Source organism: Eleutherodactylus coqui, chromosome 11, assembly GCF_035609145.1.
Source record: "Eleutherodactylus coqui strain aEleCoq1 chromosome 11, aEleCoq1.hap1, whole genome shotgun sequence".
NCBI classification, from domain to species: Eukaryota; Metazoa; Chordata; class Amphibia; order Anura; family Eleutherodactylidae; genus Eleutherodactylus; species Eleutherodactylus coqui.
In genome coordinates, this window is record NC_089847.1 from 53,839,413 (window position 1) to 53,855,765 (window position 16,353).

General features: G+C 41.9%; 1 protein-coding gene across 1 annotated transcript in view; it reads right to left on the reverse strand.

Moving 5' to 3' along the window:
• Positions 1–7,260: 7,260 nt before the first annotated feature.
• The window catches only part of C11H11orf68 (chromosome 11 C11orf68 homolog), a 37,846-nt gene continuing 28,753 nt past the window's right edge, over positions 7,261–16,353 (reverse strand). The window contains exon 2 of the mRNA XM_066584111.1: positions 7,261–8,245. Coding sequence (XP_066440208.1) covers positions 7,510–8,235 — 726 coding nt within the window. The 5' untranslated portion in view covers positions 8,236–8,245 and the 3' untranslated portion in view covers positions 7,261–7,509. The remainder of the gene's footprint in view (positions 8,246–16,353) is intronic.

Sequence of the window (16,353 nt, forward strand, 5' to 3'; positions counted from 1 at the left end):
CATTCTTGGAGGACATTTCTAGCCATTGTGTCATATCCACCCCCTCCCTTAACAGAACGGAGTTGTGGTACACGGACTTATAAGCTATTGTTTCTCTGTTACCAGCCCGAAGGCTGAAGCATCTATATATATAAAATTGAATGTATGCGTGTGTGTCTGTGTGTTTGTCCTTTATGCGCTACTACACCATTCATCCGATCGCCATGAAACTTTGGGAAGTTGTTGAGTACACCCCTGGGAAGATTATAGGCATAGTACAACTATCCTACGATAAATGGTGCGCGTGCGAGCGTCGTCGACAGTTGCGCCCCCCCCCCCCCAAGTAGATCGTTTGATTTCCATCACTGCCACTAATTCTCTCACTTCGCGATGTCATAGAAACTTGAAATTTGGCATGAGCATTGATTATGTCATAAATAGGAAAAGCTAATGGGTCCCAACTCGATTATTCAATTCTAAGCGCCAAAGAATTAGCGTCCAAATTTTACGTACGGAATCTAATTCTCTCACTTCCCAATGTCATAGAAACTTGAAATTTGGCACGAGCCATGATTATGTCATAAATAGGAAAAGGTAATGAGTCCCAACCCGATTATTCAATTCTAAGCGCCAAAGAATTAGCGTCCAAATTTTACGTACGGAATCTAATTTTCTCGCTTCCCAATGTCATAGAAACATGAAATTTGGCACGAGCATTGATTATGTCATAAATAGGAAACGCTAATGGGTCCCAACTCGATTATTCAATTCTATGCGCCAAAGAATTAGCGTCCAAATTTTACGTACGGAATCTAATTTTCTCACATAGAAACTTGAAATTTGGCACGGGCATTGAATATGTCATAAATAGGAAACGCTAATGGGTCCCAACTCGATTATTCGATTCTATGCGCCAAAGAATTAGCGTCCAAATTTTACGTACGGAATCTAATTTTCTCACATAGAAACTTGAAATTTGGCACGGGCATTGAATATGTCATAAATAGGAAACGCTAATGGGTCCCAACTCGATTATTCGATTCTATGCGCCAAAGAATTAGCGTCCAAATTTTACGTACGGAATCTAATTTTCTCACATAGAAACTTGAAATTTGGCACGGGCATTGAATATGTTATAAATAGGAAAAGTTAATGGGTCCCAACTTGATTATTCAATTCTATGCGCAAAAGAATTAGCGTCCAAATTTTACGTACAGAATCTAATTCTCTCACTTCCTGATATATATAAATATCTGTCTGTCTGTCTGTCTGTCCTTTATGCATTACTACACCATTCATCCAATTGCCATGAGACTTTGGGAGGTTGTTGAGTACACTCCTGGGAAGATTACTGGCATAGTACATCTATCCTATGATAGGTGGCGCGCGTGCGAGCATTGTTGACAGTTATGCCCCCCAGACAAAGATCGTTTGATTTCCATCTCAAGCACAAAAGCAAAAGGCATTACCAGCAACGGCATGCGGGTTCAACTACAAAATGATGCATCCGCCAAACGTTTCGCAAGACAATTGCTGGATATTGAGAATGCTGAGGTAAAATGAAAGCTGTGCTGTGATTGGTTGCTATTTCTTATACTGCTGAGGTAACATGAAAGCTGTGCTGTGATTGGTGCCTACTTCTTATACTACTGAGGTTGCATGAAAGCTGTGCTGTGATTCGTTGTTATATATTATACCACTGAGGTAACATGAAAGCTGCGCTGTGATTGGTTGCTATATATAATGCCGCAGAGGTAACATGAAAGCTGCGCTGTGATTGGTTGCTATTTTTTATATTGCTGAGGCAGAATAAAAGTTGTGCTGTGATTGGTTGTTATTTCTCTTACTGCTGAGGTAACATGAAAGCTGCGCTGTGATTGGTTGTTATATATTATACCACTGAGGTAACATGAAAGCTGCGCTGTGATTGGTTGTTATCTAGATATATAAAAACAAATGAATGTCTGTCTGTCTTCGCAGCAACGCGCGACGGGTAAGCTAGTCTATATATATAAAATTGAATGTATGCGTGTCTGTCTGCGTGTCCTTTATGCGCTACTACACCATTCATCCGATCGCCATGAAACTTTGGGAAGTTGTTGAGTACACTCCTGGGAAGATTATAGGCATAGTACAACTATCCTATGATAAATGGCGTGTGCGAGCGTCGCCGACAGTTATGGCCCCCCCCCCACGTAGATCGTTCGATTTCCAACATTGCCACTAATTCTCTCACTTCCCGATAGGGTAGAAACATGAAATTTGGCACGAGCACTGATTATGTCATAAATAGGAAAAGCTAATGGGTCCCAACTCGATTATTCAATTCTAGCGCAAAAGAACTAGCGTCCAAATTTTACGTACGGAATCTAATTCTCTCACTTTCCAATGTCATTGAAACTTGAAATTTGGCACGAGCATTAATTATGTCATAAATAGGAAAAGGTAATGGGTCCCAACTCGATTATATAATTCTAAGCGCCAAAGAATTAGCATCCAAATTTTACGTACGGAATCTAATTTTCTCATTTCCCGATGTCATAAAAACTTGAAATTTGGCACGAGCATTGATTATGTCATAAATAGGAAGAGTTCAAGGGTCCCAACTCCATTATGCAATTCTAAGCGCCAAAGAATTAGCGTCCAAATTTTACGTACGGAATCTAATTTTCTCGCTTCCCAATGTCATAGAAACTTGAAATTTGGCACGAGCATTGATTATGTCATAAATAGGAAAAGTTATTGGGTCCAAACTCGATTATTCAATTCTAAGCGCCAAAGAATTAGCATCCAAATTTTACGTACGGTATCTAATTTTCTCGCTTCCCAATATCATAGAAACTTGAAATTTGGCATGAGCATTGATTATGTCAAAAATAGAAAAAGTTAATGGGTCCCAACTCGATTTTTCAATTCTAAGCGCCAAAGAATTAGCGCCCAAATTGTACGTACGGAATCTAATTTTCTCACCTCCCAATGTCATAGAAACTTAAAATTTGGCACGAGCATTGATTATGTCATAAATAGGAAAAGTGAATGGGTCCCAACTCGATTATTCACTTCTAAGCGCCAAAGAATTAGCGTCCAAATTTTATGTACGGAATCTAATTTTCTCGCTTCCCAATGTCATAGAAACTTGAAATTTGGCACGAGCATTGATTATGTCATAAATAAGAAAAGCTAATGGGTCCCAAATCAATTATTCAATTCTAAGTGCAAAATAATTAGTGTCCAAATTTTACGTACGGAATCTAATTCTCTCACTTCCTGATGTCATCTATATATATAAAAAGGAATGTATGTCTGTCTGTCTGTCCTTTTTGCGCTCCTACACCATTCATCTAATCGCCATGAAACTTTGGGAAGTTGTTGAGTACAGTCCTGGGAAGATTACTGGCATAGTACATCTATCCTGCGGGCATCGTCGACAGTTATGCCCCCCAGACAAAGATCGTTTGATCTCCATCTCAAGCACAAAAGCAAAAGGCATTACGAGCAACGGGATGCGTGTTCAACTACAAAATGATGCATCCGCCGAACGTTTCACAAGACAATTGCTGGATATTGAGAATGCTGAGGTAAAATGAAAGCTGTGCTGTGATTGGTTGCAATTTCTTATATTGCTGAGGTAAAATGAAAGCTGTGCTCTGATTGGTTGCTATTTCTTATACTGCTGAGGTAAAATGAAAGCTGTGCTGTGATTGGTTGCTATATATTATACCGCTGAGATAACATGAAAGCTGTGCTGTGATTGGTTGCTATATATTATACTGCTGAGGTAACATGAAAGCTGCTGTGCTGTGATTGGTTGTTATATATTATACCGCTGAGGTAACTTGAAAGCTGCACTGTGATTGGTTGTTATCTAGATATATAAAAACGAATGTATGTATGTATGTCTGTCTTCGCAGCAACGCGCGATGGGTACGCTAGTATTAGATATATATATATATATATAGTTCTGTTACTAAATAAGTATCTAACAAATGAAATGTAGCTACTGTATACTAAACTTACCTTTTATTAACTTCCCTTGGTATATATGTAATTGTCTGTACATGCAGTCTGCTCTGCTGTGTATCTAATCTTTTCTTGTGTGATACTAGTTGTAGCTAAGATACACTGTGCAACCAGGTACCAAGAGCCTGTACTGGAATTCACCCACTAACACCCTCCTTCTTTTACTCAGTCTACCCCTCCCTACTCTGTTGTAATAAGTCTCCCATATGGATAGCTTAGGAACAGAGTGTAATTGGATGCTTGGCTGCAGAGATGTTCCCCCACTGCCCCCTCAGTATCACTCTGTCGGTATTATTGTATCTTGATGCCACCGGAACGGATAGGTGGAGAGAAGCCTTAGCCAGTTTGACAGCCAGGTCACGCCCCCATTTGATGATTGGCTGCAGGATGTTACGAGTGTAGACTATTAGGTTGCATTAGGTAGCGGATGCCGAACATGTAAGATAGTGACTGGCTCTCCCTTTCCTTGGGCTGACAGGTTAGTGCTCGATTATGGCATGGCAGCTGTGCCGCAGAATGTGTTGCCGGGCGCAATGCATACTAGCAGCATAGCCGTTGTGTCCGGCGCTGTGATTGGACCCTCCGCCGCCGAGAGCACTTGGATTTAGCAGGGAGCATTTAGGAAGGTGCCGCTGGCTGCAGTCAGTGCCCCCTCCGTCGCCGACAGCACTTGCATTTAGCAGGGAGGATTTAGGAAGCTTCCGGGTGCCGCTGGGAGTGGCCCCTTCCGCTGTGACCACACTTTTATTTTCCTAAGGAGATTGTGTAAGGTGCCGCCCACTGCACAAGGACTACCTCACTACGGGGGAAGCAGGGAGAAATCAGCCACTGCACGCACCACTGTTTCCACCTCCATGCGACTGCAGGCACTCAATGTTCCCTGGCAGCCGGAGAGGGGTCCACACTGTCATGCACTGCAGATGGTAGGGGTGGAACCAGGGAGAACTCAGGCACTGGTTACTGTAGTATCTTGAGGCCACCAGACTGCAGACAACCATCTACTGCAGGCATGACCTGGCTGTCAAAGAGCCTAAGCCTTCTCTCCACCCAGCAGTTCCAGTGGCGTCAAGATACAATAATACCTACTCTGTCTGACTTCCTGTATGTATATGTTTATAACTGGTAGAGAAAGTAAAATATACTCCATGCTTTCTTTGTTCCAAGCTAAAAGATAAGATGAACCAATAAGTATTAGAATTTATTAAGCCTTCCTATCCAACATATAAAGCTCTGTGTGATGTAATAAAGTAGTCTGAGATTTGTGAGCGAAGCTCCCTCAGTCTGTTTTGTGTCTACACAATCTTTGTTTGTTTCCTATACACTCTGTGCAGATTGTACATCGTATATCAGAGTCACAATTGGTGGAGTTGATGTCGGCAGTGCATGATTGCTAGGGGCAATGACATGAATGTTTCGGCTGACCAACACCATACTAAAGCACCCGCTTTAAAAAAGGAGGGGGTTTCTGAAGTAGCTGGGGCAAGAAAGGCGGTGCAGCAATCTCTGCAAAAGAAGACATTGGAAAACGACAATATTTGAGAGGGTGGCTAAGAGAGAAGAGAAAGTAGTTGTTGACCAATTTGTCAGGGACCTACCGGTAGAGATGCAGCGCAGGGTTGGACATGGGGACCTCAAAGACGTTAACCAGTTAGTGGACCTTGTCAAAAGGCACATATTCATGTAACATTACCTCAGTGACATCTCGACTGTCCAGACCCCTTCCCCGGGCACCTGGTCTGCACTGGGTAAGTCGGTATCACCTACTAGAGGAAGGTTAATGCATCAGGATAGAGGCCTGGGTTGTTGTGGGAACATCCCAGGGTCCAGGGTTAAATAAGCAGAGATCTTCTCAGTCTTAGACCAAACTCCCTGCCCAGGAGACATGAACTATTGCAGTGCTGGAGATGCCAGGAGCTGGGACATGTCTCAGCCCATTGCCTCTTAAGCTCCAAGCTGATGGAGTGTGCATATGGAGTGTACGAGCCTGCGTATACTGCCTCCCCTGTACTGGAGGTGGAGCCTCAGATGTGTCGCATAAAGGTAAACCAGGTTGACGTATAAGCCCTTTTGTGCATCCACGGTGACATTAAAAATTACCTCGTAGAATTGGCTACCATTGAGACAGTGGTGGGGACGGTCGACAAATTGATGCACCAAGCGATATTGAGACAAAACTTTCCCGTTTTAGCAATTGTGGGAAAAGGCAACGTCCTCTGTGAAAGAGACTGATGTAGCACCAGGGATGGCTGGCCTACACCAGACAACCCTGTTAATATGGACATTGATAACGAATGCCTAACTTTTCCTCTACAGCTATTAGCTGGAGAAAATGATGAGGACCCTCAGATTCCCCATGGTATTTCCGATCTTGAAGTATCAAGTGAGAACTTTGGTACTGCGCACTGCTGACGTCATATATTTATCATGCGGCTCGCAGACGGGACCACAGGCTTTCCTTTATCCTAGTGGGCATCTATCTAGGTCACACGACCACTAGAGATGCCAGGATGACGTCAACAGTGCGCCCAGCGTCCCTGCCGTGAATTCAGTCAGAATCACTTCAGGTGAACCTATGAATGGTGTGTAATATAAATATATATATTAGTCCCATATGCTTGAGAAAGGTGTTTGTATACGCCAAAACGCATTGCATTTATTTTGAATTTTATTCTGGTGCATGTGATATAAGCAAGATTAAAATAATTTTGGTATAATCTTCTGGATCATCAGCCATTTCCTTGATCCTGAGGGAAGGGGTCTTTTTCTAATTGATTGCTCTAAAAAATTCTCCTACATCTAACTATTACTGTAACATTAACCAGTGTTTCACTACAACTTCCTCACAGCACGAGCGCATAAGGACTTTTTATTACTTCCTATTCGCAATTTTCCCAATGTTAATTTCAATTTGGGGCATTCCCGTTTGCTGCTCCATGTTCTATGGATCGTCTATGGGATTGAGGAATCGCAGTATTTGAGCCTGCCGGGAGCTCAGGTGCTAGCGTGGGGGGGGGGGGGGGGGGGGTTCCCGTTTTCTCTAATGGGGGAGTTGCTTGGCACCAGGCGAGTCTCCTTTCTTCTCACTTATAAATTTGATTGTTATTTATATTTTCACGTAGCAACGAGGCGCTGTCCAACTCACACTGTGACAGATGCAGCTTATACGAGCCATTTAGTCAAATTTACCTACAACAGTTTTGCACGTGCTAACCTTTAACTCAGCCATAAAAATTGTGTTCCAAGCAAAGAGAATCACATAGACTTCTTTTAATACACATTAACAACATAATTCAGACATATAAACATATTCACACAAATTTGTATTAAACACATTCACAAAAGGAAATTAAAAATATTCACTTAAGATTACAAGTATAATACTAATGGATGGTCGAAGAAAATCAATAAATGAACAGGCCAAAAGTTATGCATAAGCAGTAATATAAATTATATTCAGTTGCGACACGGTCAAAATTATTTCAAAAGAACTTTTATACAGCAATATGACATTTATGTCACTTCTATGTTGGTTACCTTATTGGTAACTCTGGATCGTCGCGGGATGCATTCCAAATCATATCGGCTTTCATAGATAGTGGGACATATCTGCCAATGATTGTTTCTGTAAATGCCTAAATAGCTGTACACATCTGGCTTGTAGGTCAGCAAACATTTTACACCTGAACTTCGAATTACAGCATCTGTCTGCATGATACTTTCTTCATCTGTGAAGTCTTGAGTATATACACATATAACATGCTTACTTTCGGGATGGTGAGGGCTCACTTTAGCTACATTAAGCTGACCTTCTACTACTGCAGTAGCTATTCCACGCCAGGCATGGTCAACTTTAAATCCAGTATCTAAATGCATAAGCCATTTTCCAGATGTCACTCCATAATTAAGCGCTAACTCACGTACAAGTTCATAATTAACCCTGCGTCCTGTACTCTGGAGCTTTTCCCAGGCATCCTGAAGGTCCTTGCCACCTTCAATCTGTGGGTAATAGCCTGGGCCATATACAGCTATCCACCCAACTGGACCAGATCCTTCTTCTGGGTTTCCAAAACGAGAGACCCTGGAAGGACGGTACGTTTCTAACCACTCATTAAACTCTGCTCGTGGAGTCTTACGAGCATCAAAAATTATCCAGGGATCCATATCGGCAGCCATGGATTCAGCAGCATGGTCTTCTGCTCCTTTTGATTCTCGTTCACCCTCCTCCCAATTCAACATGTTTACACAACTGCAGAGAAAGAAATGAAAAACAATTATATGATACTTACAATGCTTTTTTTTCCATCTGTACATCACTGTGGGGGCTGCCATCTTGCCTGAACTGCAGAGATATGCTTTACAGCAGCCTTATGGGTCATTCACACAATAGACAGGAACTGACCCATCGACTTGTATGGGAGACTGTTCTAAGTATACTGTTATTTTTGCAGAGCTTCCTCTGCAGGGAGGTTGAGTAAATAAGTTGTGTCCATCATCCATTGTGAATGGGACATACTATGTTATTTACATCTATAGGTATTACGTTTCATTATGATCTTGGCTATGATAACGAGACTGCTGACTGCTGAAATGTTTTCTCTACAGACAGGAAGAATCAGCTTATTAGTGATCAGTGTGAAACCTGCAGGATATTTAGGTTTTTTAACCCCTTAAGGGCATGGCCTATTTTGGGTTAAAGGACGCAACGATTTTTGGCGGATTTTCTTCTCCATTTTTCAAAAGTCATAACTTTTTTATTTTTCAGTCGATGCGGCCGTATAAGGGCTTGTTTTTTTTGTGGCAAACTGTAGTTTTTATCGGTGCCATTTTTGGGCACATAGACTATATCGTAAAACTTTTTTTTTTTTTTTATGACAACAGGGAGAGAAAAAGTATCAATTCTGCCATAGATTTTTTTTTAAAGCGTTAGTCATGCAGCATAAATGACACAATCCATTTTTTCTGCAGGCCGGTATGGTTACAACAATACCAAAATTTTTACTTTGTTTTAGGTTTTTCCACTTTTCTGCAAAAAATCCCTTTTTTTGTAAATCTTTTTTTTTCTAAATTGCTGCATTCAAAATCGTGTAACTTTTTTATTTTTCTATGTTCGGAGCTCTATGAGGGCTTATTTTTTGTGAGATCAGCTTAGTTTTTATTGGTACCATTTTGGGGTGTTTTTAGGGATTTTTAGTATTTTGCCTCAGTTTTTTTTTAAAATGCTTTTTTTCCGTGCACAGTCAAAAGCATGTGCAACTTATTGTATGCGTAGTTAGGGACATGACTATACCAAACACGTGGGATTTTAATATTTATTTTACCTTTTTTATGCTAATATGAGAAAAAGCATTAAAAAGGGTTTTTTTGCATTTTTCTTTTTTGTTCATTTTTCTTATCTTTTTTTTACACCACCATTTGTCTCTCTCTGGGGGACATACAGCACAGCACTGATAATCCCTGTGATAAGGCATTGCAGGGCTACTGCCCTGCAATGCCTCATCGCTTATACAGCGATCACAGGCTATGGCAATACAGAACGCCAGTATCTGGTGTCCTGTTGCCATGGCAACCAGTCGGGCTCTCTGATTAATTATATCGCGAGAGCCCGGTGACGTCACAGAGAAAGAGTGCTCCCTCTGTAAACCCTTCCCATGCCGCGATCTACATAGATCACAGCAGGGAAGGGGTTAACAGTGGGGGTTGCATCTTCGATGCACTGCCGCTGTTGCAGCGGGAGGCTGGCTATGACTGACAGCAGACTCCCGCTGCGGGATAGTGCGAGATCACTTATGATCTCGCGCTATCCCCACTCTGTAAGTTTACGCCCTGTTGCAGGAGAGTACCCCGCTGCCAGGACGTAAACTTATGCCCTGGACCAGAAGGGGTTAAAAATGTTTTTCAAATGTGCGCCCAGAATAAAGTAAACAGATATAACATACTGTACAAATATATATATCTTATCGAAAATTTGTACAGTAGGTTTGCACATATTTGAGATATTGCAGTTGAAATTGTGAAAAAAATAAATAATTTTCCCAATTTTGGCACTTTTAATAAATAGAATTTATGTATATTGGTCTATTTTTACCACCTAAAGGAAGTACAATATGTGGTGAAAAACAATATCATAATCTCTTGGATATGCAAAACCTTTACAGAGTTATTCTATGTTAAAGTGACACGTCAGGTTTCTAAAATTTGGCTCCATCACTAAGGTGCAAACAGGCTTCGTCACTAAGCGGTTAAGACCTACCCTTTTGGTCATTTCGTGGTCGAAGGTAGAACAGATCAGAGCCTCTGCATTCTCGGCAGGATTTCTCTAAGTCTGTTTCAGGAACATGCAGAAAATCTTACAGACTAAAGGCCCTTTTAAATGGTCCAATCGCTCAGTGTAAATGCTGTCAGCGACTGAACGAAGAATGATAATTCATTCACTTATCGTTCAGTTTATGCAGGCATAAAAACTGAATGACGATCTGCCTGTGTAAATGGGCAGCCTTTCATCTATAAACAACTGCCAATTGCTGTGAATGGAGGCGGGTAGCTGGAGATCATTCCACCTCCATTCACTGAGCGATCCTTGCTCCTGTGTGAAAGTACATGGAGCGATTATCGCTGACTGTCAGGCGCTTCTGTGCTAGACAATCTTCTTATGTAAAAGGGCCCTTAGAAAATGTGTCGGCATTGTTCATATTGACAATACAGAAAGGAAGTTTGTATTTCTAATACAGCAGAAAAGAACGAAAAAAAAGGTTATGTATAAATATATTAGTTATAACACTACAGTTAGGAGAGACCTATGTACTCTCATAGCACTTTCCAAGCGATTCCACCACTGGATGGCATCCGTACTAAAAAACAGCATGCTGCAAATTTTCTTCCACTCGCGAAATACACAATTCATACCCACAAGTGTGAATGAAAATTCTGCAATAAATGCCTTTCCTTGCCCGCATTTTACCGTGGACGGCAATGGCGGAATCTGCAATTCAAATACAGTCATGAGAGACCAGCCTTATACTACCGATTAGGATTAGATGTTACAGAATGCTATCCAAAATAGGTGATAGAACGTTATATTGATATAAAGGAGATCAGTATTAGTGTAATATGTCAACACCGAGAGCGTGGGGGTGCCCAGGCTGAGCTAGAGCTAATACCAGGAGCTCCCGATCGCCCGTGGCGTACCCAGCTTGACCGAGCTGAAGAGATTTCTGTGCATCATAGGGACGCCGGTAATTGCTTACATGCTGCAATCGATTTTGATCGAGGTGTGTAAAGGGTTTTCACAGAGGGAGGGAGCTTCCTCTGTTTTTTGTCATCAGACCCCCCGCGATTAAAAAATAAATAAAATCACGGAGGCCCGACAGGTTGCTATGGAAACGGGACACCAAATACAGGCGTCCTGCTTTGCCATCAGCCCAGACATTGATGAGCTCCAGCAGCGGCAGGAGAGCTGGCTGTCAGTGATGGCTGGCCTCCCGCTGTATCAGCTTGGGGGTGCATCGGAGCAGTGACCCTCGCTGTTAACCCCTTACATTCTGCGATCTATGTAGATTAGAGCGTGTGAAAGGTTTCACAGAGGGAGTACGCGCTCCATCTGTTAGGTCATCGGACCCCCACGATAAAAATCATGGAGGGCCGACGGGTCGCTGTGGCAACAGGATGCTAGATACAGATGTCCCGCTTTGCCACGCCTCCACGAAGTTGTCTCTCTCTCGGCAGCTCAGTGAAGGTGTGTGTGTCCCGCAGACAATCGGAAGCTGTGGGCATGACCTGGGCATTACCTCTAGCTCCGCTCAGTCACGCACACATGGTATACGCCTACAACTGGTGATTGACTGGTTGGGCAACACATTGAGGAGTGTCTTTGAAGGGTACATTGGGCTGGAGATTGACAATCTGGAGGCCGGTGCACCCAGTCATGAGGACCGGCTTTTTGGGGGCAGCGGCTCCTGCAGCACTAACGTGCTGACACCCAGGCCATCTGGGTGTCCGCACTTACCTGGTTTCTTTTCACTTTATCTGTACTGCGGATGGTCCACACGGTGAGCTGTCGGACATGTGCAGTACAGATTTTTTTTAAACTTTGCTTTTCCTCCATCATCGCTTAGTTGTCGCCGTAAAAATGGGGCATGCTGGGTTTTGTATTTTTCTCTTCCGCGAGTGGAAACTGCAATTAGTTTTCACTCATGTGCATGAAAAATCACTTTTCCATAGCATGCTATGGGCAGTATTTGCTGCGGAACCCAGAGGCGGATGCCCGCACCAGATTTCGCAATGCAAATCCACTAATGTGCATGCACCCTTGGGGAGCACAGTTCACATTAGTGAACACCAAGGCTTGGCAGTGCTCTAGGCAGTAATTGTGTAAACGTCACTATAAGCAACATTTGCATTCGGCAATTGTGCCATCAACAACTATTGCAAACAAAAACTTTTATGATCGTTCATGCCATCTCCATCTCCTCACAGTCTGTCGTGGGGGGGGGGAAAGGCATGTACACCCAGTAACACATATAGTGAGGGTATGTTCACATGGCTGAGATTGTTCACATGCTGAATATTTCTGGAACAAATTCACACATGGATTTAGACCTGTAAATAGGCAAAATCCAGGTGCAGAATTTCCAATGTCATTCTGTGTATATCCAGAATTACATGCAAATTCTGCATGCAGATTTTGTCCACTGATAGGACCAAATGTGTGTGGCAAAAATATGTGGCTTAGCCACATATTTCTACAAAAAAAGTGTCAAAGTTCACCATATGAGCAGACTGGAAATGGTGCCTGGTAAATGTCCCAATACAAGGGAGACTCCAAAATCCACAAGGTGCTCCTTCATTTCTGAGGCCTGTCTTTGAGTTATTGCTATAAACTAGGGTCATGTGGTATATTTTTAAAAACTGCATATACAGGCTAAGGCCTCGTTCATACAAGCGACAAAGTTGCGCAATTTTGTAGCGTTGCTACAATGCTACAAATTGCATGTATGAGAAGCCCATGCTTTCATATGAGTTAATTCACACATGCGATGTTTTGTAGCATGCGACAACCTGACACGCGACTCATGAGGTTTTGTAGCCCATGTTTCACTATGCAGGCTTCCTCTGTGTTGCATCACACAAAAACGCAATTTTCGTGCGGTGCAGTGCAACTTTGACTGTAGGAAATATTACTGTCGAAGTCTAAACTAAGCTCTAGCTGAAGGGAAAAATAAAAAAATCCACATACATCACCTTACAAGTGCTCTCAGCAGCTTCTACACGGGTCCCGACACTGTTTCTCTTCATCATCTTCTGGTCAGGGATTAAAAAATCACTGCCTCCTGGAAGCGCTGGCTGTGATTGGCTGACGCTTAGCCAATCACAGCTAGCACTCGATGAGCCAATCACAACCATTCATCGAGTTCCGGCTGTGATTGGCTAAGTGTCGGAGACAATCACAGCCAGCGCTTCCAGGAGGTGGGGATTTTTTAATCTCCGGCCAGAAGACGACCAAGTTCGGGGAACCCGGGAAGAAGCTGCAGCGGAGCCATAGACAGCGTGTCTAAATGATGGATGATATTTAAAAAATTTTTTTTCTTCAGTTACGGGTTACTTCGGGGTAGGGCTTATATTTCAAGCCCCCGCATCCCCTTCCCTGAAAATACTCCCATGCTGTGCTACAAAGTCAGGATATCACCACGAGAAACCACAGCAAAAATCGCACAGACCAGTGATGAGATTTTGCTGCGATCTTTTTCGCGGTGATGCAGTGTCACCCATGTGAACGAGGCCTCACAAATATTTTTTTTTCTTCAGCTGCGATACAGAAAAGATTAAAAATGGAAAATCTGCAGAAAAAAAAAATAGATGTTTAGATTCTACCTCCACTTTGTTTTAATTCCTGTGAAACACCTAAAGGGTTAATAAACTTCCCAACATGTGGTTTGGAATACTTTGAGGGGCGCAATTTTTTATAGTGGAGCGATTTATAGGAAGATTCCCAGAAAAAAAATTGCGCTTGAGAATGTTTTCCCAAAATTAAAAAATTGCTGCCACGCTCTATAAGCCAGGAAAAAGTAAAAAGGACAGTTAGAAAATGATGTTGAAACATGGACATATGATAAATGTTATTTATTAAGCAAGCAGAAAATGTCAAATTTTTAAACATTTTTTTTTTCAAATTTTCTCTAAAACTTAGTGTTTTTTTTAATAAATGCAAAAACATACTGATGGAAGTTTAACATGGATATAAAGTAAAATGTGTCACACAAAAATCTTAGACTCACTTGAATAGTTAATAGTATTCCACAGTTGTTACAACACAAATTGACATTTCAGATTTGAAAAAATAGGCTTAGGCCTAATGTCCACGGGCGGATTTGATTTGCAGAATTTGCGCAGGTGATCTGAAGCTCAAGCTGCCCATAGAGAAGCATTGGGCATCCGCACTTCATTTAAAACCTGCGGATTTGATTTTAAATTATTTGCGGATGCCACGTGTGGATAATAATTCACATCATCCTCTATTTTATCCCGGATGACGTGCGGATGTGGCTCCATTCATCTCTATGAGAGCTTAGGATCCGCAGTGCATCCGCAAATACATTTGTGGATGCACTGCAGATTTGAAGGTTAAAATCAATTAGGGAGGTAGGGAAAAGGCTGGGGAGGTGGAGTTGTGTACATCTGTACTGGATAAAAATGCAATCCACGATCTCCCACAAGCAATAAAAAAAATCCTTTTAACGACGACTAGCAGTGAATCCACTGCGGATATAGGCATGAAAAATCCACATGTGCCGTGGACATGAGGCCGTGCAGGTCTCCCACGTGTGCAATCCGCACACTGATAAGGGAGTGAAAGTTTATGGTCCCTGAATTACTGTTGATGGGGGTCTTATCTGTATAATAAATGTCTCACACTTCCCATTCACGCATAAATCCTGGGGAATTATTTAACCCAGTATTCAGCATGTCAAAGGTTGTTATCAATTTATATTCCGAAATTCTTCTGTGGTTTTGCGACTTGAAACCACCCTTCAATATCAAAACTCTCATATCTCCTATGTCATGTCCATGGTTAGAGAAGTGCTCAGCCACAGGTAATTCTCTTTTTCTGTGTTTAATTGTGTGGTGATGAGATCTCATCTTCGCTTTCAGTCTTTGCCCTGTTTCTCAGACATAAAGACCAATTAGAGGGGTCCTTATTATACAAGATCTTCATTCCAAGGCGGTACTGTTGCTCTTTATTCCTCCTGTATAACCACCATCACTGCCTGGTCAGGACAAGTTCAAAATATATATTTTTCTATTTATTTCTATATTCCTCCTCTAAAACCTAGGTGTGTTTTATCATCAGGCACGTATTATAGAGCAAAAAATACGGTATACAGACCAACAAAAATTGTTCCAAAAAGTAAAGTGCATAATGCACACCCAGTACAAAAAAGTGACAAGTGAAACAATACATACAAAGGTGTGAACACATACAATTAAAGTGATTATAGAAGGCACTAGCTATAATTAAATCAAAATGTAAATAAGTGCAAAAAGCGCACGCATTCACACGCACAGTGTGCATATCTCTTTTGAGTAACTGGGATGATAGTTGGCCCTTGTAAAAGTACCAGAAACTCTAGGTCTTTTCTGATCAGCACAAATCTTAAGACCTTCCCACACTTTTGTAGACTGTCTTTGCACTTGTTCCATTTTATAAATGTATTTTTGTAGCTGAGTCCTCCAGTACTGAATACTGTATTCCAGGTGTGGACTCACTAGAAGATCTAGCTTAATGTGACCATTGATTCATGCTAATATACAGGCCAGCCAATAAGAAATGGTTCACTATGGGGGCCAATAATCATTCAGATTCTCGCTGGATCGCGGAAATCTGATCAGTTATCATTCAATGTAAATACATACTGTGACCGAACGACGAACAATAATTTATTTATCGTTCATCGCTTAGGTTTCTTCACACATAAAAACCAGACGAGGATCGGCCCATGTACATGAATGACAGCCTATTTAATGTGAATAGAGGCGGGTGAGCAAAAGGGCCACAAGTGGCACTGAACATACCCTGTTTCCTTGAAAATAAGATCTAACCTAAAAATAAGCCCTACCATGATTCTTCTGGATTTCAGGGGGTGGGGGCTTGTAATATAAGCCCTACACTGAAAATAAGCCCTAGCAGAATTACATTAATAAAAAAAAAAAAAACATTACCGTGCAGACTCGGTAATGCCACAGCTCAGCCAATTCATAAATCCTGCCTCTATGACGTGATGGCTGTGGTTGGTTCATCAAGCGCTGCATTGATTGGCTGAGCAGCGGTTGAAAAACAAATCCCAGTCATTGCATTGGTTC